At 34.3% G+C, this 26,901-nt stretch overlaps 4 protein-coding genes across 7 annotated transcripts; 1 reads left to right on the plus strand and 3 right to left on the minus strand.

Moving 5' to 3' along the window:
- Positions 1 to 1,093: 1,093 nt before the first annotated feature.
- On the plus strand, positions 1,094 to 2,222 carry LOC120257943 (heavy metal-associated isoprenylated plant protein 4-like). Its single transcript, XM_039265252.1, has 4 exons — positions 1,094 to 1,286; positions 1,372 to 1,553; positions 1,640 to 1,727; positions 1,808 to 2,222. The coding sequence occupies exons 1-4, from the start codon at positions 1,148 to 1,150 to the stop codon at positions 2,152 to 2,154; spliced, it is 756 nt and encodes a 251-aa protein (XP_039121186.1). The 5' UTR covers positions 1,094 to 1,147; the 3' UTR covers positions 2,155 to 2,222.
- LOC120257944 (protein LSD1) lies at positions 2,174 to 4,525 on the minus strand. Of its 2 annotated transcripts, none has more exons than XM_039265253.1 (6): positions 4,419 to 4,525; positions 4,109 to 4,265; positions 3,837 to 3,953; positions 3,334 to 3,447; positions 2,850 to 2,959; positions 2,174 to 2,507 (listed from the first exon to the last, which is right to left on the minus strand). In XM_039265253.1, the coding sequence occupies exons 2-6, from the start codon at positions 4,164 to 4,166 to the stop codon at positions 2,472 to 2,474; spliced, it is 435 nt and encodes a 144-aa protein (XP_039121187.1). In that variant the 5' UTR covers positions 4,167 to 4,265; positions 4,419 to 4,525; the 3' UTR covers positions 2,174 to 2,471. The 2 variants fall into 2 exon arrangements, with proteins under 2 accessions (XP_039121187.1, XP_039121188.1); XM_039265254.1 differs by having other exon boundaries at positions 4,109 to 4,260; positions 4,419 to 4,523.
- Positions 4,526 to 7,329: 2,804 nt separating this feature from the next.
- On the minus strand, positions 7,330 to 12,860 carry LOC120259311 (eyes absent homolog). Of its 3 annotated transcripts, none has more exons than XM_039266896.1 (7): positions 12,802 to 12,860; positions 11,597 to 11,835; positions 10,807 to 10,974; positions 9,595 to 9,688; positions 8,897 to 9,058; positions 8,039 to 8,297; positions 7,330 to 7,595 (listed from the first exon to the last, which is right to left on the minus strand). In XM_039266896.1, coding segments are annotated over exons 2-7 (903 nt in total). In that variant the 5' UTR covers positions 11,816 to 11,835; positions 12,802 to 12,860; the 3' UTR covers positions 7,330 to 7,594. The 3 variants fall into 3 exon arrangements, with proteins under 3 accessions (XP_039122830.1, XP_039122828.1, XP_039122829.1); XM_039266894.1 differs by lacking the exon at positions 7,330 to 7,595 and adding an exon at positions 7,606 to 7,881; XM_039266895.1 differs by lacking the exon at positions 7,330 to 7,595 and adding an exon at positions 7,606 to 7,881 and having other exon boundaries at positions 12,783 to 12,859.
- A 2,211-nt stretch (positions 12,861 to 15,071) lies between these two features.
- On the minus strand, positions 15,072 to 17,180 carry LOC120259565 (plant intracellular Ras-group-related LRR protein 5-like). Its single transcript, XM_039267198.1, has 3 exons — positions 16,528 to 17,180; positions 15,438 to 16,354; positions 15,072 to 15,350 (listed from the first exon to the last, which is right to left on the minus strand). Exons 1-3 carry the CDS (start codon positions 16,982 to 16,984, stop codon positions 15,228 to 15,230), a joined length of 1,497 nt encoding a protein of 498 aa, XP_039123132.1. The 5' UTR covers positions 16,985 to 17,180; the 3' UTR covers positions 15,072 to 15,227.
- Positions 17,181 to 26,901: the final 9,721 nt, after the last annotated feature.

The following is a 26,901-nucleotide window of genomic DNA, read 5'->3' on the forward strand; positions in this document are numbered from 1 at the left end:
ATTTGTGATTTATTTATTTATTTTTTAAATTATCTCACAACATACATAGATAAATTAACCAGTTATTTTTTTCTTCTACTACTTTATTTGTTTGTGTTTGTATATTTGTATCTGGCTTTGTTTACTCACTGCATCCAAGAAGACCAACCTTGTAATCAAATTTATTGTTGCCACCCAACCAGTTTTTAATCAACTCAACACACACTGTTTTCACTGGCAATAATGTTGGTATGTATATGGCTTCTTACGATCGAATAGAAAAGAGAAAAATCGTTGTTGTCGTTGTGTTTTTTTAAGATTGTGTCGGCCTGTTTTTTTCGTTGTGTTTTTCCTGTTTTATCTTTTTGGGTTGTCTTCTTGTTGGTAGTCTGGCCACTTTCGTATTGTAATGTTATCTCCTACGTGCAGTATGTGACATCTGTGAGAATCGCTATGTGTTCCTCATTTACGTTCTATTTTTAATTAGTAGTGCTTTATGCGGCACCTTATCATCAACATTATTATTATTATTATTGTGTTTGTACTTTTTAGTTTTAATTTCTCTGTGTGATCTAGAGCTTGCTTTGGAGATAGCACAACACTTTTCAGATTGATTTTTGGACGAAAGAATGCATCTCTCTATCAGAAACAAAATCACAGGTATAGCTACAGTGAGCAAGTGAGTGGTGGGGTTCAAGGGATAAACAATAATAATAAATTAGTAATTTAGTTATTTAAAAGAACAGTAATCATAGTATTAACTAAGAACCTTTGCTAATAAGTTTCCTTTTTTTTTTCTCACTGGATGCTATGTTATATATATTCTATGCACTGGAATTATTGTTCTTTTGGATAAATATAGCTTACCAAGTTTACCTATTCCAAGTCATCACCTGGCCGGGTAGTACAACAAACATGTGAACATGTAATTGCATGGCAGCAGATGATGACTTGGTCTAAAACAAGGCCATGCATGCATGGCATGTTACTTCCAGTTCCGACCAACCAAACATTTGCAAGCGAACCACCCTCAACGAATCCCAACCACTCATCCTCCTACACTTCTTATAAAACACTCCAATTTCAAAACATTCTCAAACTCTTTCTTCTTCATGATTAATTACCTCTTTTTTGCTTTTAATTTTTTCATCTTTATTTAAGCAAAAAAATGGTAGCATTAGAGAAAAAAGAGGTGATCGTAGTTGAGAAAGAAAAACAGGAGGAAGTCATCACTGCCATCTATAAACTCAACTTGCATTGTCAAGAATGCGCTCGTTCGATCGAGAAGCATGTTACAAGAATCTCCGGTAAATTTAATTTATTTTAATGTATATGGTTTATTTAATTTATAATAAATAAAAAAATTTGTTTAATTTTCCGTATGTGTGACAGGAGTTCAGAAGGTTGATACAGATGTAGAGAGTGGGAAAGTCAATGTGAAAGGGATCATTGATGTGAAAAAAATCCATGAACTCATAGAGAAGAAGAGTAAGAGAAAGGTTGAGATTATATCACCCAAGCCAAAGGAGAAAGATGATAAAGTATCTGCAGAGAAAATTGTGGAGAAAAAAGAGGTTAATTAATTTTAATTAACCTTGATTTACAGAATTATTTGAGCTTAATTTTGATAATTACTAATCTCAAGTTCAACTCTTTGTAGGAAGTTGTGAGGACAATAGTAATGAAGGTTCACATGCACTGTGAGAAATGTGAACATGATCTCAAGTGGAGATTACTGAAGCTCAAAGGTGATTAAAATGAATTAGTGTTCATTACTTTAAATTTAATCCAATGATTAGTTATAATTGTGGTTGATTTATTACTGCAGGTGTCCATAGTGTGAAAATGAACAGAGAAGCAGGGACATGCACAGTGACAGGGACAGTGGAAGAGAAGAAGTTGATAGAATACATAAGAAGGAAAACTAAGAAACATGTGGAGGTTGTGCCTCAGAAACAGAAAGAAGAAGAGAAGAAGAAAACAGAGGAAAAAGTGAGCAAAGAGAAGGAAACAGAGGCCAAAGGTGGTGCAAAAGAGGAGGTAAAAAAGGTGGAGATTGTTGAAAAGAAAGAGGAAGTGAAAATCACTGAGATTGTTGTGCCATATTTCATTCATTGCACTCATGCACCTCAGTGGTTCAGTGATGAGGATCCAAATTCTTGTTCTGTAATGTAGATTGAATAAAACAGACATGTGAACAAAGATTGATATTTCATTCAGTAAATATTAGTTGTTTTTCGACATTTACACTCTTCCTTCTTAAAACTATGCTCACACTTTAAACTACATAGTTGCCAATACTGCTTATTTCAGAAGCAAAAAACCGTCAACAGCAAAACAGAAGCCTTTCGAAGGAAAATTAAGATGAAAAAAAAAATACTCTATACATTTCACTCCAGCTGCAGATTGGCTTAACCTTCGCTGATAGAAAGGCGAGAATTCAGATAATGAAGATGCAACTGTTCAGGGGGATATCTTTAGGCATGTATCAATCAACCACTCAGCTTCTGTTCACTGCTCGGCGATGCCTGAAAGAGCAGATGTTTACAGTTAATCATTTCAAATTTTACTACATAAAACATGTCAAACAGTCCCCGTTTTAATCATACTTAAGCCACACAAAAGCTTCAGATTTTTATGAGCTACTATGTTCTAGCTAATTGAAATATTTTGCTAGAGATTTTGGTGAATAGTCCCCAGGTTGATAAAAAATTGAGTAAGATTTATTGTTGTTTAATAAAAGCAGTATGCGACAACTGGGAGCTTCAATGTAACAGGAATGGTGCCACTGCTCAATTCAACAATGAATAATAAGCATGTCTCATGATTTTCTAAATGTGTGGTTGTGAAAAATGTATATGGAAACTAACCCCAACCGAAGTAACGAAGTTGCATACTGCACATTTCACAGATCTTGCTCCATATTGGTACATAAGCAGCATCCTGCAATTCCCACAATTCACATGCGCCACCTGATTTGCTGCAATTTGTGCAGTTCTCACTGTTATAAATGTGCAATGGAGCAACAATTACAGAGTCACAGAAAAAGTGAAAAGGAATTAGATATATATTATGCCCTGATGATAATTACAGAATTTTATTCAATTTTCAGTCAGTCTTCTCAGGAAATAAGTGTAATTGTAAGTTCAAACAGAGGAATTCATTTGTAGTAATCTTCATTCAGCAAGGAACAAGAAAGTGTGATTTACACTCGAAGTTTCACATATGTGCATTGATATACCTATTGTCTATGTTGGTTCTGGATACAATAAATATAAAGTTCTAGACATTGGAAACTATTATGATCTAATATTGATCTGCCGATAAAGAAATCAGCAGATATAATATCCTCACCTTCCAAAGCCAGGTTAACTGTGTGACAACAAGAACATTGGACACTAGTCGCTCCTCGGATGTACATCAACAGAGTGTGACAGCCACCACAAACTAACTGAGCCATCTCAGTTCCTGCTTCACAAATTCAGATCATGAAACATCTTGTATTTTGTGTTTTGTAAAGAACACAGGTTAACCAGAATATCTAGCGGTGATAAACCACAAATAGACAACAAAATCTGGTTTCATGCCGATCATAGTACCATCATTGCTTCTTTTTTTTTTTTCTTTTTATCAACAACCTTTCAAACTAACTTCAAATCAATATAAAAAATAGTCTTCACTGAACTGTCTTTGATGTAATAACTAGATGCTTCTCAATGTAATAAAATAAGTTTAATAACCAAAGGAGCTTATTCACATCTTTCACATTACAAAGAACAAAATACATGAGTACTGGCATGCTTAAATGTTATAATTCTAAAAGATTTGAGTAGAGGAAATGGCATGAAAGAACATACCAGGAGGAGGTACATTGGTGACCACACTGCAAACAGCGCAGCAAACAGAAGTAGCACCAACTGGATATAGAAGCAGATTACGGCACCCTGAGCAAACAAGTTGGCTCTGTGTTGTCCCTAAACAACAAGCCAATAATAATAAAACCAACAAGGACTCTTAACAATTATAAACTTAAAAAAAAAATTGTGGAATCAAACAGTACCAAGAAGGAAAAACACTGCATATAAATAACAACAAAAAAATAAATAAATAAAAAATTGAAGGAATTTACCATTTGGTGGTGTAAATGGCACTGGAGGTGTTGGGTATGGAGCAAGAGGTACAGGCATTGTTGTATGAACTTTTAATTATAATCCAAGTCCCAAAAAAGTTCACAGCTTTGGCAAACCTCAAGTGAGGAAAAGAAATGCAGGATCTTCCATCCTGAACTATACATTATTAATTAAAAAACATTTAAAAAAAACAAATTAGAAGACTAGATATATATAACTAGGATATGAAACTGACAGACTGCATTCATTGGAAAATCACATTAAAAAAAAAAAACAGAAAACAATCAATCTTGAAAATGGTGGTAGTACCTCAGAAAAGCAAATGGATAAGGGAGAGTAAAGATAAGTGAATATTTATAGCACTAGATTCGCATCATCCCAGTCACTGCCATCACACTCTCTGGTATTGTTTTTGAAGGAGGTCTGGTAGGAAGCTACTTTCTTTCTTTTCCTATATGGAAACACAGCTACAGCACGTGACCTCCACACCCCTAGATGGTAGGTGGCCAAGAATTCGCCACGTGTGTCTTGACAGATGGGATATAGGTCCTACAAACAAGACAACTTACTGCGCTTTTGGAGTCTGGAGCCACAGTGTTCCTCACTGCATGAATTTACTACAAGTTTATTGTCTCTCATAAATCTTCAATTTATTATTATATGCAACTAAGTTACGAAACAATAATAACCAAGGCCTGATTTACTGAAGTTTAAATTTAACCATGTGCTCGGGGCTGTATAACTGTTTGTTTTCTTGTTTTGCTTTTTTTATTGTCTTTATTTTGTGTCGAATAATAGATCGACAATGCCCCTTTTTATGCATGTAATCAAGATTAAAACAGATGCTACTAGATAGTATTAAAGCGATAGAGTAATATCGGTGAATCAGTAGCATTTGTATGAAAGACGGAGAAAACGATCTTGATAGATTGAACACCCGATCTCCCTTATACTTTCGATGTCATATCATCGGGCTATCCAAATCGTTGACTATGTCTTTTGGTTTTATGTCTTTGCGCATGTTATTGTTTGTACTTTATTTTATTTTTAATCAATATGGTTTTTTTTTAAAAAAAAAAAATTAACCATGTGACAAAAAAAATGATAATGACATTTAGATGCGAATTAAATAAAAAAAGTGAGAGATTTGGATCACATGGGAGCTTATGTCCTTATTGAGCTACATGAGCATTGAACCACATGGAAGCTGTTTGGTTTAATCAGCCATAATTATCTAGCCCCCATTGATATTGATGATGATGATGATGTTGAGTGGATCTGATTAAAGTAGAGAAAAAGGGGAGCTCACCTTTAGCAGTGCAAAGAGCTGTAAGAGGGAGGCTCACTGGGTTTCAAATCTCTCCACCAATGATCGCTCACATATCGTCATACATCGTTCACCCGATTTTTTATACTATTCTCATACATCGCATATATATTATACATCCGGCTCCAAAGATCTGTTTATATTCATAAAAAGCGACTGATCGTCTATTATTACTGCAACTAATGATGGTTTTATTTATAAATTATAATTGCTTTGAAAACACTCGCATTATTTCAAATCAAAAGTGGCTGCAACACCAAGATACCTCTCTTGCAAAGCATTGTTTTTCCTGAAGATACATACATAATTGCATGATCACTGATAGAGATGACCTGATTGGGAAAAGATATTGTCTGAAAAAATAATGAAAAACTGAGACTAAGAACTTGAACAAGTTGCAGCACCCAGTTGTGCAAAAATAGACAGGTTGATGATGATCATGATTCATGACTGGAAAAATTCAGAGCATAAAGTATTAGACAAAACACATACTATAAATGACAGATCTCATATCTTAGCAGACAATGGCAGTGATTAGGCCACACACCACACATTACCTTATCCAAATCACATTAATAACTCTAGTACAAGAGCAGGTCCCCAGCTTAACCTGGACCCATGAAACCAAACACTTTGGCAACATAGTTCATGTCAATGGGAGTGGATAAGGGTATCATAAGATCACCAATCCCAGTTCAGCCTGCAAATCAAAGATACTAATTCTGCAAGTCAGGAGGCGAAAATTACAATTGAATGAATCAAATCTCAACCATACAAGTCATGATATTTATCTAATACTGATAAAGACTTTGCTACATAAAAGATGCATGCCACTAGGACCCATCAGCTTCAGTGATAGTTCTGGGCCTTTTTGTTGTACTTCAAACAAATGGCACTTATATGCATTTCCATCCTGAATACTCCTACAACTGTAATCAATATAAGATCCCACTATAAAACTAGTTAACCAAATTGTTGAAGGTAACAAGGCATAAGTTAAAAAAAAAGAGAATTTAATACTGCCTACAAATCATGGATTGAAGGAAAAGGGACAGCAGATAGCGAAGAATGAAGGGGTGGAGCCTAAGGTAACTATCAACAAAGGTCCAGTAGCATAATACAATGAGGGACCATCTTTTCTACCACTTTGCAGTTTGCATTAGTTAGTGCCATTCTCCGCATTCAAATGTTGATATTCCGTCTTCTGGTATCAAATTTCCAGCAATTTTATTTTCTCTTTCAGTAGCACCATACATTCGTGTCGGTGGTCCTCCCTTAGCTATGACTTTACAGCAACTAAATCACGTCAGACAAACATGTCTCTCCAGGGTGTTATCCCTTAAGATTTAGGTATTGTTCATGGACGTCATATTTGTGCAAGCAAATTCAGTCGAATCTAAATGGAGTGCATAAAGAATTTTAGCTCAAAGTATCTATCTGATGAACTTTTCAACTCAACAACAAATATGATATACAAATGGAGCAGAGTAGATAGAACAATTATTGGGTAAAGCAGAAAGCTGGAAGGTTGAGGTCTTACACATGGAGGATGGAGCCTAAGATTAGTCCACATTATGAATCAAGCTCCACATCAGAAATGGAAACACAAATAAAATTTATATCCTCATCACATCATTGACTTTCTCAAGAACCATCAAGGCAACAAGACATGCAACTTTAGTTTATATTAAATGGCACAAATACTCGAGGAGAATCAATCGCGTCATCAGAACTATGAATTAGCCAAAAAAATTAACCAGAAGGAATACATTTATAGGATAAATTAATTAATATTCTACTGCAAACAGGAAAGCTTATGCTGTGTTTAAGCTAAATATTCAGTCGCATCTCTAATTCCCATCAGCAGATCAGACATGATATCCATAGGGCCAAATAAAACAGAAAAATCATAACTTCTACTTTAATCTGGCAGAAGTTTCAATTCGACAAGATTTGTGCAGGTTAATCACAAGACAACTAAAGGATATTATATCTTTGTCATGAGACACCAGACAAGTCTGAACATCTTATTATTTTTATTACAAAATAAGGGCTCTATACATTCCCCTGGCCCTCTAAAAAGAGTTTGCAATGGTTCTGACCAATTAGATCTTCTGAGAAGAATGTTGCGTGTGGAAGCCATGAACATGAATTTTCTCCTGCAACCAAACCACACTTAAGTCAGGCCACTTCATTCTGAAAAATAATTTGGCTTTTGGTTTATTTAATAATGCAAGACAAGGAGGGAAAATTCAAAAAGTAAATCAACACCCAAGAAAGAACATAGCAAAGGTAATTTTACTGAAACATAACTTAATATATCCAGCCAATGAACAAGAAGCTCCTTTTACTTGTCGATCTTCAACTTTAGCTTCTATCTTTAAATAATATACATAACTTTGGGAGATTTTAAGATGATACGGAAACAGCACAATAAGTGATATGCTACATAACAGGTCACATAAACAAAAGTTAATTATGAAAACAGGGTAGCAAAAGCGAGTAATCTTGCAAACAAAATCTCATATATATGGCAATTTATTGTCAGAACAGTACAAATTCTCCCATAAATAAATAATAATTGACACTCCTGGCTACTTACTATTCATCACCGTTGTCAGAAGTTGAAGGTCCATATATGACATCAATATAGTGTTCAACCATTCTCAGTGTCAATCCGGGAAATCTGTGAACGCCACCAGGTCGAAAATCAATTTGAATAAAGGGCCAGTTCATTCTTTGTGCAGCCATGCATTCCTCCATCCCATCTCCAATCACACAAAACTGTACAGCTTGACCACTGAATCGCTCTTTAATCCATGAGAAACACTGTAGTTTTCCCACATCCCATGAGCTGTACACTGGAGCAACATAATTAATGAGCAGATAGACTCACTAAATCAGATTGATCATAGTAAAACAATAATAATAGATAAATCATATATTCACGAACTGAAGTTTTATCTTGTTCCATCAAGTATGGCATTTGAAGAGCTAGACCCTCAAATTGGAGCCTGGTGATATCAGACAAAATGCTTTTTTCTGAAGTTAACTGCAACTCTTCCTTACTTTAATAAAAAGCTTACACTTTCAGATTACTTATTAAGAAAGTGCGAAAGGAACGGGTTCTAGCTATAATGTAACTAGAGAAAACATAAAAGAGATAGAAAATAAAATAAGCCAATGGATAAAAACCCACACAGTAAGGCAGGTCATTAACATGTGAGAACCGTCCTAAGAAGAAAATATTTCATAAGGCAAGGTGTGCAGAAAACAAAAATAATTAAGACATTGATGATTTATGATTTAACTAAAAACTAACATTTAGTAGAAACAGGAAGTAGAATAAACCAATAGCAAGTAGAATATATATGTGTGTGTGTGTGTGTGAAAATAACATCACATATAAATAGAAAGTATAAGAAGAACAATAAAGAATATCCTATATATAAAAACTGACCATTATCATATGAGAAAACATCATCCAACTTAAAGAGCAAACATTTCACAAGACTGGGTATCAAAGAGCCAGACGTAACTAAGACATTAATGTGTTGGCATCTTGTGTAATTAGATGTTGATAATGTATTTCTTCCCAAAATTTGTTGTAGAAAAGCATGACCTGCAAGACCAAGAATAACCAACACAAGATTAATCAACAAAAGAGCAAAGAGAAGCAGTAGGCTCAAGTTTATTAACTCGAGGAAAGAATAACCACCCTGAAAATCAGAATGATAAGACTGATAAAATAGCTACACAAATTGTCTAAATGCATGCAAAGCAACTCGCTCTCGTTATGATCCCTCCAGAAGAGTGGGATTCTACCTGAGAAAAAGGGGAAATTGCAACCCTCTGAACATTCCTAAATACAGTTTTATGCCAAGAGAACAAGACTAGAGTCCAAGGACTCCAAGACTCGATATCCAAATTATCCAGTCTGAGGAAGTAACCACCTTTTTATCTTTGTTCCTTTTCACATAAGGTCGATTGCATAGACAAACAACTGATGAGGCAAAACATTTCAATATTAAGAACATACCAAATTAGATTTGTCTTAGTGATACATATATCACATAAGATCTAGTCCGGAGTTAATTGTATCTCAGTTAACATTCAAATAAAAATTGATGGAGTTTTTGTAAGAAAAAAAAAATATACCTGAGGAAAACCAACCATCAGTATAATTATCTGTCATTTGGTAAAGATCATCCCAGAGCTCAATCAGTTGCTGACCAAGCACATGACGCAAACCCTATATGAACCATCACATGTAATTATTTCAGATGTAGGTTAATAGTTTGGAAATTACAACAAAGCAAATATTTAATAACCACAGAACATAAAGGAAATCAGGTATTCAAGGGCCAAATACTGGTTGTAGATGTGTGTGTAAAACACCTACTCTAAAGATTTTAAATCATTAAGCAAATAAAGACTTGAAAATTTATCAGAAATTTTTCCGGAAGGAATATATCCATTAAGGAAATAACTCAATAAGTGAAAATTCCCCTGAACTTTCATTAAGAAAATTATAAAAATTCTTGAACTCTATATATTACTTCAGTGCCAGTACAATAAGCAAATACACAACTTAGTTCATACTTCATACAACTCAGTCGAGGATTGGGAGCTGGGAGCTGAACTTGAGACAAATTTATAATCAGAAAGAATAATGAAGTATGGTCTACATGATTGGCATATATAAAAACTATAGAAGGCCAAAGCATGATATTGTTACTGAAGAAGAAAAAAAGAAGATTAATAATTTGATGACAAAGACAAAATATAAGTCAGAAGGAATGGTTTTGAACAAGGTACATATGTAATTAAGCAAAAAACTAAAATGTAACCAGAGTATTCATTAAGAAAATTATTAAAATCAAAAAGTTAATATAAGTGCCGGCAAACCGGAAAACTAACAACTAGGCCCACATGACTCCTCAATCAAGGATTGGGAACTCTGAACTAGACAAGCTTCTGATCAGAAAGAATAATGATCTGTGGTCCACAGGTTTGCCATGCACAAAAACTAAAGCAGACCAATGCATAGCACTATTAGAGAAGAGAGAGAGAGAGAAGATTAATAATTCAGAATCAAGGACACAGACACAATAATAAGACAGAGTCCCAAATGAGAAGGATGAAATACTTAGTTCTTAAATCATCAATAATATATATATATATATATATATATAGACACACATGCACAAATGACAATTCAAGTTATGACATAGGGCATGAACTACAATGCTGATAGAAATCACCATAACTAATACCTATTGGGACAAATGTTACCAGACCACTCTAGAAAAGAAGCATGACTTACAAAACCAAAACCCCCATGGGGGTGAAGTTATCTGCTATGACCACCTGCGCATACTTTTGAGCTATAACACGCTGCCGATATGCAAGTTTCCTTCTGTCAGCATCATCATGCATATGTTTAAAGCCATCACTGTTGAAATTATAATCTGAAAGGTCCCGTCCATCATCATATAAGCTCAGAGCATCAAGGCAAGGCTGATTGTAATTCTCCATCTGTCAGACATCAAAATGCAAGTGGAGTACTTAGCAATGAAAAAAAAAGGTTAGATCGACATCAACCAACCAATATGTAGCTCTGAAACCACAAAATGAAAGAGCCAAGACAGACTCAAAAAACGTCATCTTAGATAAGCTCTTACAGTTTACACAAACACAATCCTTGTATAAGGACCAAGACTTAAGTATTTTTAAGGAGCTCAGTAGAATTAATATCATATATTAATGTTATCACTTTCTGTCCAAGATTGATAGCTGTTCTAAAAAATTTAAAAAAAAAAATCTAGAAGTCATGATTAATTTGATTTATAGAAAATTAATATGACCAAAAATCATAAGGCCAAATATCTTCCTCAATGTCATTTCCAGCAGATTATATAGTATTTACATCATAATTCTTCTGATTTTCCAAATAAATGTTTCAAGAAATGATTAGATAGTAAACTTATCACAAGAGAGCCCTCATCTTGATATAACTTAGCATATGACACCATTTTAGTATACTAAGTTCTAAAATATACAGACAGGTTCATTAGGTTAACCAACCAAGTGAAATGCTCAAAAATCATTAACTTGCAGAAATAATGCAAGCACAAATATCTTAACACCACAGTCTTACCTGCTCATAAAAGAAATAATCATCACAAACTTGCAGAATGTGATTTTCCCAATGCTTCCCAATATCTGTTCCCTTCCTTGATTCCTTTACACCATTAAATGACTCAGCATAACTCCCATCCAACAAGGACTTTAGAAGTATAAGTGTCTCATCCATGTCCCATATATACACAATCATGTTCTCACATGGAATTGCGCTAGCATTAACCAAGCCATCCATTATAACAATTTGATCCTCTTCTGAAAATTCAGCATATAGTCAGTTCAATAAGGAACGTCAATAACAATAATGTGTACATAGTAGAGAAGAGTCCGGACTGGAGAGAGAATTTTGATAAGAAAATCATGGGGAATAATACGGCATCATAACATTAAAACAAGTAGATAAGATTTCAGGAGAACACACGACACAACATTGTTGTTCCAAGTTCCAACAAAGCAAAACTTTACTATCATTCCAATTGTCTTCAACTTATAATTAATGTTTTAATTGTATTCAGATTTTAGCCAAAAGCAACTTTAACATGATGACAGCAAAGTATCAATTCTTGAAATTCTTTAATCGCCAGAGATCCTCTATTTAAACCTCAGAAACTCCTCATAAAACTCTCAAGAAAAGAAAAGTTTATCTCAAACCTAGTCATCTAAAATTCCAAGAAACTCCGTTTTTGTTTGAAAATTTATTAAGAATAAAAGCTTTTAAGAAAAAAAAACAAATTTCTCGTGGTCAAGAATCAATTGAAATCCTATATTAAACCCCCAGAAAACTCTTCACAAAACTACCAAGAAAATCTAGTTTCCTGAAACCACAACAGAGAGCTTCGATTTAATCTCAAACCACTTCATTTAAAACACTAAGAAACAAAATCTTATTTATCTTTTCTCAAGAAAAAAAAAAATTTTTTTTTCTACAAACTAAAGATTTATGCGGCCAAAAATCAACTGAGATCCTCTAGAACTCTTTTCATCCAAAAAAATTTCAAGAAAATATAGCATTCTTAACAACTCCAAGAAACTCCAATTGCCACACAAAAATTTTAGAAAAACCAAAGATCCATGAACTCAACAATCACCATAGAAAAATAAATAAATAAATAGAAAAGGAAATTGAATCTATGAGAACAAGCGATCTTGCAGAGAGAGAGAAAGAGAGAGAGAGAGAAAGAGAGAGAGAGAGAGAATCTTACAAGCGAGATCGAAGAATACCTGATGACGATGAGATTGACGGGAACCAGCGATCAAACCCAGCAAACGAGTCGACGGGTTTTGAAGGGTTTTCTCAGTTTGCGGGTTAATTTATAGAGGTCTTAGATGAGCAGCTGGACGACATCCAGCCACTTGTGCTCATGGGACCCACTCATTTGTACTGCATTCGTGGCATTCATTTTATTTTATTTATTTGTTTTTTACAATGTAGGTAAATCTATTAGAAAACTAAACCAGTAGTACAGTTCAACGAGTTCAAAAATCTGAGATGCAGATTGCCAACTACTCTTGAGATTACAGTGTCTGCATTTTGATAGAACTTTTATTAAATGAGTGAGAGTTTGATTACCATTTGAGAAGCGCGTTCTGGGAGTTAGTGAATAGTGATTGTATATGCAGAGTGGTTAAAAGTCAGCATGTGCCCATCCACACTTGGCAGAGAGCATGTGTATGTTTTACGGGTCTACAATGGGTTCTGCCATCCTCTTTTCCCCATACAAGATATAGAGCACATAATATGAGTCCATTGATAGTGGATGCAACCCAAAAATAATAATAATAATAACAATAAGGCCTTAAACACAAGGTTGACTCCTCATACTCTCATAGGGTGCAACACTTATAACTACTATACTCTGGCCAGTAATAACATCAAAATTATTACCAAAACCACGCCCATGCCAAGAAGGAGGTTTTGAAAACTGAATACTCTATCTTACCGTAATAGACGACTCTTTCATCTTTTGTCTCTTAATATCATGAGTTGCAAATACTCATAATATGAACATGTGTCTGATTTTTAGAATTAATAAATATAATGAAAGTGTTTTGAAATTGAAAATGCACTCATTTCTATTAAGCTAAATTTGCCAAACAATTGCTTTTATAAACAAGGACCAGGATGCCTTGTGTAGAGGACTAAGACCCTTGTCCTAGCAATCCCAGATATCTGGTAATGAATCAGGGGTTCAGTCTAATCCTAGAATCAATGCAAATTGATTTCAAATGGACACTATGATAGCTCAATGGATAAAATGATGATTTACGGTTTCAATTACAGTGTATCACAAAAGGTACAATTGGCAGTTGGTAGTTTATTGCAATCCCTAGTAAAAAGGTTATCTAAGATAAGAATTTTTTTGTCACGTGCTAACCATTTGAAGACATTAACCTTCTAAAGACGAGCTCTTTAAAATGACTAGAGGTCACCCTACACTGTTGCCCTTGCATTATTTAAGAACTTATAAAATGATCTAATTAAGAATCTCTTAGATGGTGCCAATTTTCAAATTCTGTTGTGAGGACTCTAAAATGATGTGGATTTGATCCGATAAATTATCTTTTCTAACAAGGGGATTGAGTCTAGGTTCATTACTATAAACGGTATGATTATGTCTTTTGTCGATCCCATGAGGAAATTAGTCAGGGAGTAACTTGGTACACATTCTATGAGGCAATTGTCATATTAGAAAAGAGTGGTTACACCCTCCCCCAATGGATGAATGGATCCAGCCTCCGACGCCCTCCAGCGAGCTTTAGATACCCTGCCTAAAGGAGTACACCTTTTTTTTTTTCAAGGAACAAGTTGAGTTTTGGAAGGATAATTAAATTGAACTACTTGGTAATAATTGAATTGAACTACTTAGAACCGTAATTATATATTTCTATCTCATATCCATAAAAATCAATAAATATATATTTTTAAATATTTAAAAAAAATTATATATTTAGCATCTCCATGATGGAGAACGTTCTTTGATTTATCTCCCTAACCCAAAGTTGAGAATTTCCTTCTCAATTTAATAGTTAAGGGAAGGCAACTTGTCCATATTTATTAAAAAGAAGTATATATTTTATTATATAACGAACGCCATCTAACTAGATAGAGTGGCCTTTATCAAAAAAATACAAGGTAGAGTGGCAGGTATAATTTTTATTTATGCCTTGTTTTTAATAATAAACTACATCACCTGTGCTTATGTAAACAAAATGGAAAGTAATTACAATTTATTTCCTTCATTCTTTGATAAGTGAAGTTTACAAAATTCACAGAGACCTTTTAGTGCACAATGGTTTGTAAAAAGTCTGTTTCCTTGTAAACATGATCTCAAAATATGGCATGTCTAGCTATTACTATGACACAAACAATAAACAAAAGGTCCAGTGATTTCATACCATCTCTTGTTGTTATATACCCATTTTCATACATATAAATTAGAAACTTATTACAGTTTGTGAGAAGTAAACATTACAACATGATGAGAAAAAGATGGTAAAAATATTTTTATAAGCAACATATCAAAGTTCCTTCAAAGATAATTTACACACACACACACACAATGATCCAAACAAATAATTTCTGATACAAAGTTCAAAGAACAATGACAAACATATTATCTACAACTTCGATTTCGTATCACAAGTCATCAAGCTTCAATCTCATCTTCTCCACAGAGTGAGCAAACCCAATGCCAGAATCCTTTCCTATCATTCTGTTGAGGATTACTGTCTTTTATTGTCATTAGATCAGCCATGTATTGCACAACAGCCTGTTGATGCAATTGATACTTTTTATCGGTGACAAATAATGAAAAACAATATAACATTAATTAGAAATACGAACAACAATATCATACCTGAGCTCCCAATTTAACAACTTCTCTTGGAGGCACTTCTAATGGTGTCTCATCAGCATGAAGCACTCTGAGTTTCGATAAATATCTGAAGGATTCGGGCAATGTTCTTATCTGATTGCTGCTTATATCCAATTCTTCAAGCATCTCAAGGTTTCCAATTGACCTTGGTAACGACCTCAAATCCGCAAAATTTCTGCCGACATCTAATCTAACAAGACTAGTCACAAAGCAAAGATTCTCAGGGATCGATTCAAGCTCATTGAAGCTGACATCTAGTTCCCTCAACTTGGTCAGTGAAGCCATTGTAGTAGGCAAACTTTTAATCCTGTTGTAGTGCAAGGTAAGAACTTCCAAGCATTCGAGCTTGCCAATGGCTTCCGGCAGTGCTTTTAGCTGATTGAAATCCAATCTTAGCTCAACTAGATTAGTACAAAATCCAATATTGTAAGGAAGTTCTTCTAGCTCATTAGTTTCGACATTCAGTTTTCTTAAGCTTTTCAGATTGCCTAATGTTTCAGGAAGCGAAGATAACTTATTAGAGCTCAAATCCAGATTGGTGAGGCTTGTCAGATTGCCGATACTAGCGGGAAGGGATTTTAATTGGTTTGCATGCAGGTCAAGATCGATGAGAGTTGATAACTCTCCGAAAGAGTCCGGTAGGTTTATCAGCTGGTTCGAGTGGATATCAAGCTTTCTTAAGCATTTGAGGCTAACAATGGTTGATGGCAAAGCCATGATTCGGTTTTCCGATAAATTAAGCTCAGTAACATCTTCAAGCTTACCAAGAGACAGAGGAAGCCATTCAATTTGGTCCATCAGCTTCCCTTGGAGATCAAGAACAACAGCTCCATCCTTTGCTGAAGCCTCAATCAAGCTTGCAAGTTTGATAAGACTCAATTTCTCTGAATCCTCACCACCTATTGAATTTCATGAATAAACTTTTGCATCAATATATTCTCAAAGTGATGATTCTGATGCATGAAATTAACTTTGGTCAAATGCTTCAAATCAATTTATATTGAAGAATTTTTCATAATACTGAAATCATAAAAGAACAAGTATCATCAACAAAAACAATCTTGATTCTGACCTGAAGAAGGAGTTTCAAACTTGAATGGAGAAGGGACAGGATGAACAACCAGTGGTATAGGAGCATCCAAATCCAATCTCTTCTCAACCATCTCCTTCATCCCAAAACCCTCATCATCACCTCCTGAAACAAGCACAGAAGTCCTCTGAATCAGGTCATCAAAAACAGCAAACCTCTTGTCCAAATCCAGAACAAAGTTGGCTTCTTTCCTCTGCTCATGCCCAAGTAACAAGACCATGTTCCTCTTGACTTCCTGTAGAACATGAAAGAGCTCATCAGGTAAACCTTGAGGCTTCTCCATCTTGTTGATCTCTTGAAGTCTAGTCTCTTCCTCTGCTGTTGAGGCCTTGATGACAGCCATGGCAGCTTCCACATCCTCCAAGCTTGGTCTTCTTGGTAAGGACCTGTAAACCCTCATGATCTCCTCCACAGCCTCCACCACCACCACCACTGCCATTGCTAACACAGCAGAAAATCAAGGAGAAGGATAGGGATGTGGTTTGCAAAGGTCATAGGAACACATAAACTAGAAAAGCAAGGCAAAAAGGCTTAGCAAGAAGCCATTTGGGGGCCACCTTAGCTGGTAAACAGTTCACAAACTGATGGATCACCCCTTGAGATTATCAGACAGACAAGGATGAGGATCCAAAGACCAACTCTAGATTTGGAATCTAATAGACTGTTTCTATGTTTGTTTTTAGATTTTTGTGTGTGTGTGTGTGAAATTTTGATTGTTGATTTTGATGGAAAATGATGGAGAATGGATTGAAACTGTTGTTGATTATTGACAGTTTGTGTATTGCTGGTTTTATTTGGTTTATTAAATGGACTTTGCATTGGTTGTTTGTCAATTATTTTTATTTAAGAAGTTGGATTGATTATAAGTAAGAAAAAATAATAATAAAGGCTATAGATTTTTTTTTTATATATATCTGTTAGCATTAAATCTTTTGCTTAGGTTTTAATATCTTATCGGAAAATATAAATTTGAACCTCAATTCTAGAGCGGAGATATAAATGTGTTTATATATTAATTTCCGATCTTTGGTGTATTCTGTTTATTTTGTAAATAATAATAATGATGATAATAATATTTATAAGTATTGTATTGGTGATAATAAAAAATGGAAAAGATTGGGTCAGTATTTTCTAAAGTTGGGCTGGATTTTTGTTTATTTATTCATGGTGGGACACTAATCTATATACTAATAGGTTTTCATCTGTGGTTTTTGCCGGCTTTCTTTATGATCACTTCTTCCAATTTAATATTCAACGATGCTTTGTTTTTCTCTGTGTGCATGTATTTGTGTATAACAAATTTTAATTGTTGTTATATTTTTGAAAAAACAATGATGTACCAAAAGACTCATAATCTAGTGGTATTTGATTCTATTGTAAAAACTGAGAATGAGGCAATTAAAAAGTCTTGATTTCAAGATTTATTGAAAACAATAATGATAACTTGTCACTGGTTGTGTAAGGCGGGCTAACAGTCCAAATCCTTCGTATCTGATTGAGGATGTACAAGTTAGATGATTAATTTCTAGTCCTATATGTGTTAAGAAACAAAGCTTGAACAAGATGCACTCACTCAATCAAAGCTTGAACAAGAAGATAACTCAACAAATGTGTGAATGATTCACTTACTTCTTATTGAATAAGAAAGACTTCCTAAATAATCTTTACAGCATATCTGACAAGAGAAAAACTAGCTACATACTATAGTAACTAATATTCAAAAACATAACTGACCATAAAGACCAAGACTTATTTTATCAGATGGCTAAACTTCAGGAAATCCAAACATTCTGATCTCTCTTGGATATGCATGCCTATGATGTAAATAGCGTTTGTTACTTTCATAAAAAAATAATAATTATAAATTACACAGCTAGATGTTCAATTTCTAATTGTACATTCATCTCATTTTGAGTGTGATGCATTTGTAAAGTAATAATAAAAAAGGAATATATATATATATATATATTCATGGGTGCATATATATAAATATATACATATATTATGTATATATTAGCTTATATTTAATTTGAGTTTTTTTTTTAAATTCAGCTATTCATGAGAGTACTCCAATTATGTATGTGAAACTCACTCTGTTAAATCTCTACCAAATTCATATTTAATTATTTTTTTTTTAAAAAGACGACAAGTACCAAAATCAAGAGACATGCACACATGGGAGTAAGGCTCAATACTGACTCACGTGCATTTACCTTGCACAAGATATGAGATTTGATTTCGGGTGCTCTCTGAAATGAACACCCTATGCAATGGACCCGATACCAATTGACCCAAAAATTATTGGTCTAAATTCATATTTATACATGGTATCTAATATTTATTTTTATTTTTAGATTTTAAGTTATAATAAGAATATATAGTTATCACCTTTACAACATGAGAATCACTATTCAATTTCCTCTTATATTAAACATCATAGATTTCAATCCCTCCCAAGTTAAAGATTGAAGTTTTTGTGATTTGTCTGAGATTATTTAAAAAAAAAAAACTAAGTTTATAAAAAATAATAATAATGATAAACCCAGTTAATAGTTATGATCTATTTTTATGTTTATATATATATATATATATAAATGTTAGTTCCTCCGGTGTGGTTTGTGGGTATTAAGTAACACTTACGCACTCATAGAAGTCTCACACAAACCAATAAAAAAAAACACACAAATAAACACAAGGAGACACACAACGTTGGTAACCTGAGTTCGACGTCCACTCGCCCTACGTCACGGGGGCCAATGCCCGGGAGATAAACAATCCACTAAAAGAGGTAAAAATAGATGAGTACAAACACTTGTCACTCACACTCTCAACAATAAAGATCACTACCCTCTCTAGATTGTCTGGTGCTCACACACTCTCCTCAAAGAGTCACTCAAGAGTCACACGTTACAATCTACGAGCAAGGTAGCTTATATAGACGCCTCAACGTCCCAAATATAGCACATACCTCTTTTAGAATCTCCGCGGCTACTAATTTAAAAACCTGCTGAAATTAGCTGTTGCAACTCCTGTTGTAACATGAATTGCAACATGGCCCTGACTGCTGACTTAATTGAGTTCTGGTTACGTTGCGGACGACCTCAAGATCCATCAACCTCCCGGTCATACTTAGTCCGAGTCGATGCAGACCAAATCTCCGATCCCGATCTGCAGGCAACTAGCCTACCTCCTCGGTTTCTCATCACGCGAGTCCCCTCGCAGAGGGCGCACGTCCTTGTGCGTCTTCACGAAACTTGCCAAACTTAGTCTTCAATCTTCCAAGTTTGGTCTTCAAAGATTCTCCAAAACTTGATCTTCAATTCACCCAAGTTTGGTCCTCAAATCTTGTCTTCGATAGATCTTCAATCAATCGATTCAATCATCGAGGATTCTTCAGAATCATATCTCCTTCATTCACATCATGAATAGATCTTTCTTTAATTAAGCTCTCACAGTATTTAGTCTTCAATCAAATCACCCTAAATATGGTCTTGATATGATCTTGTCTTCGAGTTTAATGTCATTGCTAAAAATAACTCCACCAAGATCTTTTAAGATAAACCTCGCTATGATCTTGAGATATTTGACTCCAGTGTTAGAGACTTATTAAAAAAATAGCTCCACCAAGATCTTTCAAGATGTTTCCTTTGCACTCAAGTCTCCTTGCCATGTCACTCATGCTTGCCTACATCATCAATTATGCTTTTATCGCTTGGGTTTGCTACGTCAGCTTTAGTGCTAGGTGTTAAATCATGCCAATAAATAGTGCGGTTGCACTAACAATATATATATTAAATTTTGATTGCTGATATTGATGGAAAATGATGGTCATTGACGGTTTGTGTAATGTTAGTTATATTTGGTTTAACAAATAGACTTTGCATTGGTTGTTAGTCAATGTTTTTTATTTAAGAAGTTTTATTGGTTGTGATTAAGAATAATAACAAGGGAATAATTAAAAAGTGTTGTTTGATGATAAAAAGGAAAAAAGAAAAGAATCGATCAGTATTTTCTAAAGTTAGGCTGGATTTCGGTTGATTTACATCATGATGGGACATTAATCCATAGTTTAATAGGTTTTCATCAGTGGTGTTTGCCGGCTTACTAATCAACCTTGGTCTAGCAAGTTCATTTATTTTTTTAATAAACGCGACAAGCATATATACAGTCAATGAAATGCACATACACAGAAATTTAATTATTTATTGCATGTGCCCTTATTCGATGATAGAGGTTCATATTATAAACTTGTATTTACACCGAGGATCTATTACTATCATTGTATCCGGTGAAATTTAAACTCAGTGTTTTTAAATTCTCACACCACTTTTTTATGCAATAGGGTTAATGTCTTTCGGTTATAAATTTTTGAACAAATTGTTTTTGTGTGCGTATACACATACATATAACAATTTTTAATTATTGGTGTATTTTTAAGAAAATAATTTCTATATCAGGAAAAAAAACAAGAGCATGTATGCACATATGTATGAACGGCAAATAATCCGAAACGGAATTTGTTTTTATATACAAAACAGTGAATGGGTGAAGAAAAATAATAATTACGTGCATATTAACTCGTATTTAATTGAGATTTTTTTAAAAAAAATAAATTATAAATCATTAAAAGTTTTAAAATTTCTCAAACAGACCTAATATTTGAATTTTCTAGATAGTTCCTTTTTTTTCAGTTTATTTCTTTTTTTAGTCGCTGCAACTCGTGCTTACTAAATTTTTTTTTTTTCATTTAACATTGCGTGTTTATGTGTAATCACAAAAAATTTTAGTTAATATATTATCTTTTAGTTTAATATTTGATATTCTCTTTTAATATTATGTGTTTTTGTTTAAAAAACTATAAATTATTTGGGTCAAAGTCAAGCTACTTTTATGATTAAATGACTAAAAAATAAGCTATTAAAAAAATAATTTTTTTAAATACCCAAATTTAGCTGAACAATGTGTGAATAAGTGAAGTTTTGAGGGATTTTTAAGATATTTTCACTTATTTTAATTCATTCATTCATGATGGGAGAAAGAATTCACCTCATGTGAAAACTCAATCTGTTAAATCTCTAGTAAATCATATTTATTTATTTTAGTCAAAATTTTTAAAAATAAATAAACCACTTCAGAAATATTTAAAAGAAATGAAACATGAATTAGAAGTGGATATCATACATACATAAATCAAAATAAGAAGAAAAAACAAAAACCACCCACACCAAACTATGGATGGTTAAGTAAACCAATTCGCGGATCAGGGAAATACAAAAATGGGAAGAGCATGTTAAAGCCTTGAAGAATTGATCACCCTCCTTATCATTCCTTTTTTACCACACTGGCATCTAGCTAGATCATCCATTCTTAATCAAATAACTATCTTTTATTTAAAAAATAAACAGTAACTTTATTAAAAAAAATAGGAGTTATAGAAAAGATGAAGATGAATGAGCAATAAAGCAAAGGGAAAAATGAAGAAAAGTCCATTAAAACCAGAACATGAACTAAAACAAACAAATTACATTTAGTTTCTCAACCCTCTTGTTCAACTTACTCTCATGATCAACCAGAGTCAAGTAATTGTGATTTTATTTATTTATTTATTTATTTCAAAGTTACAATAAATCCAGTTTCATAAATATGATCGCTTACATTCACTGAATACTACACAATACAACAACAAATTTATTATTATCATTATTGTTGTTGTATTTATAATAGATAAATTATAAAATATTCTCACATTGAAATATTAAACATATGAAAGAAAATTTGATGTGGTTACATGTTTAACTTCTATTTAAACATATGAGATGTGTTTTCTATAACAAGATAAAATTAAAAAACTATATTTATTGAGTTTTGGAGATGATGTATTTGAGAGGATATTTGTGTCTTATTCTCTCTTAATCTTAGATTATAATTATATTGACTTAGTTTTTTTTCTTATTTAATATAATAATTATATTAATCTTAGGATGTAAGTATTGAAAACTCATGATTTCGACTGTGATTTGGAATTGATAGATGAAATATAATAAAAAGATATTTAATATTACAATCCAATGGGCTTCTTGGAGGCTTTGGGTCGCTTTCCCTCTTTCTATTGAACCCATTTGAATCACCTAAATATTTCAATAACTATTTCAATGTGACTCATCTCCTACATCCTTCTTTTTGTCCTCTTGTCCTCTTCTTTTGAACCTAGAGGTTCATAGATAGGTTTCAGTTCGGCCCGTTCCGACCCGGCCCGGCCCGGAAAAATCCTTCTGGTCAATGATCCAATAGATCTAACTAGAAATTGGTTTTGGATTAAGTTTTTTTCAACTTATGATCTAGTCGGGTCGCTCCGGTTGAGTAACTTGCAACTTTATCAAGAGTATTTTTTTTTTTAATTATAATTATTTTTTATTAAAAAGTGGTTCATAGGGGACCCTATAGGTTTTGTCCTAGTTGAGCTAGGCCTAATTCACCCAAAGGTCTAATAAGGGCCCACAAGCTATGGCAAGTCAACCTGGCCCGGCAACAATCCTAAGGGGTATGCTAGGTCTGGGTTGGGTCTTGATGAACTAGACTCTATTGGTCTAGTTATCTTGTTTGTGGCCACGTCTATTTATAACCAATGACACTCATTTTCTTCTTTATTTAAAGCGTGTTTGGTATACGAATTAATTTAAGATTCAAGGGAATATAAAGAAATATCTGTTATTTTTATGTTTGATTTAAAATTTATAAAATCATTTTCGGGTATACATCATTCATACAACTGATGGAGGATTAATAATATATTCCCAAAAATATTTCATATTTGTTGTAATCCAAACAACAAAATAAAATATTCCAGATTTATTATTTTGAAAAATTCATATTTTTATCATAATATTTCAAATTTTGTACTAAAGTCCTTTTCAGTCCTTCTATTTGTGAATAAAAGTGGATAATAGCGAATTTATTAATAAGAAAAGGGGAGTGAAAGGAGACAAACTGACAGACAATAAAATAAAAACTGGTATCCTCACCAGGGATGAGAATAGCAGTGAACAAGACTAGGATAAAAAAAAGCAATAAAAAGGAAAAGAAGGAAGATAGCGAGCTGGGCTAACGAAGTCCACCATGCGAGGCGAAGGCCGGTCAAGGACAGAGAGGCGATTACTCCCGATGCGTGGTGTGCGCCATTTCGCCCGATGGTGTCAGTGGATGCGGAGCTCGGGGAAATTAAGAGGCGCTGATCTTCCGAGCGGCATCGGATGGTTCTGCTCGAAGAGGCCTAGAGTCGCGAGTGATCCAGAAAGAAGCATGTTAGCTATCTTATGGAGTATAGAAGAAATTGATGAATATTTTTGGTTTAAAAATCATCGTTGTTGCGTTCAGACCGGATGTTCGAGAATATGGCTCTAGAAGCGAAAGATCCGAGAGAGTTCTAGAGGCGGGAATTTGGGAGGGAATCCAAGTGGTCCGGGATGTTGTAAGCAGAGCATGGGAGAGTAGCAACATCTAACAAACCTCGGAAGAAGGACCATATTCTCTCGAAAAGCGAACAATTAATAAAAAGATGATCTACGATTACGAGTTGTTATGACATAGAATACATGTGTCGATGAGCATTAGGATTGCAACCTTTAAGAAAAAAAGGTTTTTCAAGAGTAAGAATTTTTGTTTTCCCGAGCAAGCCAACAAAATAATGTTATTTTACTAGGGGTATTTGTCTTCCAGAACTTGGAATAAAGTTGACTGCGAGTGCCTCCATCAATTAAGAAATTATAGAAAGATTTGTGAGAGAAGGTTCCGTTATTATCAAGAGACCGGTATAAGAGTCCTCTTGATCGATAGAAAGCGATCGGAATAGAGTTCATTAAAAGCGAGTATAGTCATCAACAGAGGTTGTCCTGAATGGATTACAACTGGAATTAGTTATAAGAATAAATTGTCTTAAAGTAATCCAAGGATAAGAGCGGTCAAGAAAAGTGATGTCCAGCGGTCTTTTTGGGGATTGACCTTCAAGCCATTTATCAAACCGAAAGCGAGTTTTGTTACCATTACCAATTGATTTGGATATCACGAGAATCTAAAGGAGGGTAGAATGGTATTAATTCCAGCTCGGGAAGAAAGATTTATTTCTTGGAGGATGATGATATAGAATATCGGGGGCATCACTTATCACATAGTTTGCGAGACAATTTTTGTCAACAGGGAGACCGGCTTGGTGATGAGCTTCCACCACCACTTTCCTAATAAAGCATTATTGAATATCCGGAGATCAAGGATACCCCAACCGCCCACTGACAGCGGGGTCTACAAATTCTTTTTCCAGGCGATCAACCTTATACCCTTAGACCCCCGGATCCGGACCCTTCCAAAGAAAGTCTCTCCTAATTTTATCGATTTCAAGGATTACCCAAGTCGGTAATTTGAAAAGCAGACATCCGATAGAGTGGTAGAGAAGATAAAAGCGAGTTGATGAGGGTAAGGCGACCCCCAAGGGAAAGATAATTGGCTTTCCATGAAGTGAGCCTAGAGCGAATGGAATCGATTAACTTTGTCCGATCTTGTCGTCTAGGTCTTGACCTGTGAGTGGAATACCCGAGTGAAGTGATTGGGAGACAATCTACATTGCAATTAAGTATTCTAGGCGAAGAAGAATGTGGTTGGTAACCGAGTTAGTGGAATACGAGCGACTTTTTAGAATAATTAATTGAAAGACCGGAACAACCTTGAAGAGATAAAGTATTAATTTGATAATTTTAAGGTCTTCATGCCCTCCTGCAGAGAAGATCAGAAGATCGTCTGCATATTGTAGTTGACAGATGCTGTTTGATTGATCAAGTTGAACTCCAACTAATACTTTAGAATTAATAGCATGGGTAAACATAGCACTAAGAGTATCAGCCGCTAAAGCAAACAGCAGAGGGGAAAGAGGGTCACCTTGTCTTAACCCTCTTTTACAACGAATATAACCTTGAGGTGAACCATTAATTAGTATTTGAGTTTTAGCAGTTGAGAGAATGGTATGTATCCAAGAGATCCAACGATTGCCAAAACCTCTTGCCCTAAGAATCTCAAGAAGAAAATTCCAGTCTAGAGAGTCAAAAGCTTTAGCGAAGTCCACTTTAAAGGCAAAGCCGAGAAGTTTCTTTTTTTGAAGATTAAAAATCACTTCTTGGGCAGCGATTATGTTATCTGCGATACATCTGCCCTTTATGAATCCAGATTGAGAATTGTCAATTAGATCCCCCATCTTATGACTCAGCCTAGTAGCAAGAATTTTGGAAATGATTTTACAAGTAGAGTTAATAAGGCCGATGGGTCTAAAAGTCGAGAGACCTCGATGAGATGCATTTGATTTGGCAATAAGAGCAATGTGAACCCAATTAATTCGTTCAAAAATTAATGGATCCATCATAAAAAAATCACGACTGCAGTTGATGAGGTCCTCCTGGATAAGGTTCCAGTGTTTTTGGTAAAAGAAAATTGGGAATCCATCTGGTCCTGGGGCCTTATCCGCGTTTAACTCAAATACGGCATTTTTAATTTCAATAGTTGAGAATGGGAGATCAAGAGTAGAAAGATCAACTCTATCTTTAAAAATTAAAAAAGATAATGCCGATTGAACATGAAAGCGATGAGTTAAAGAGGTGCCAAGAAGGGCTTGAAAAATGTCTGAGTGAAGACTTTCCCAATATCATGATTACCTTCTATCCAACTCCGTTACTTTTTAACTCGGGGAATGAAATTTTTATTCCTTCTGCCATTGGCAAGTAAGTGAAAAAATTTTGTGTTTGCATCTCCCTCTTTAAGCCATGTAATTCGGGATCGTTTGCTTCAATAAATCTCCTCTTGTTTTAGTAAAAGTGTATAGCTCGGATCGGATATGGGTTAAAGCGATTGGAATCATCCATAGAAAGTGTCCCTCTTTCATACGAGGGAATCAAGTGAATTTAGTTCAGAGAGCAAAGATTTTTTTGTGAATGTTGGAAGCTCCAAAAATTTTCTTTTTGCCCTAGCGTAGATTTGATTTTTAAAAAAGCGAGTTTTTGGAAAAATTTGTAAGCACCGCAACCGGTAATTTAAGATTCAACCACCAATCTTGGATTAAGTTTTTCTAATTGGTCATTGGTATACCAAGATTTTTCAAGTTTGAATAATTTAGTCCGAGTGGAATGATAACCAAATTCCAAGTAAATAGGGGAATGATCAGAACCAATTCTTGGTAAAAGCACTTTGGTAGGAGCGGGGAATAACAGTGACCCGGTTGTGAGAGTAGAGGAATCTATCCGATCTAACCCATATTGGATCGGATTGTCCATTAGTCCATGTGAATTTTTCGTCCATGTAAAGGAGGATCAATAAGATTGA

This window comes from Dioscorea cayenensis, chromosome 4 (genome assembly GCF_009730915.1).
Source record: "Dioscorea cayenensis subsp. rotundata cultivar TDr96_F1 chromosome 4, TDr96_F1_v2_PseudoChromosome.rev07_lg8_w22 25.fasta, whole genome shotgun sequence".
NCBI classification, from domain to species: Eukaryota; Viridiplantae; Streptophyta; class Magnoliopsida; order Dioscoreales; family Dioscoreaceae; genus Dioscorea; species Dioscorea cayenensis.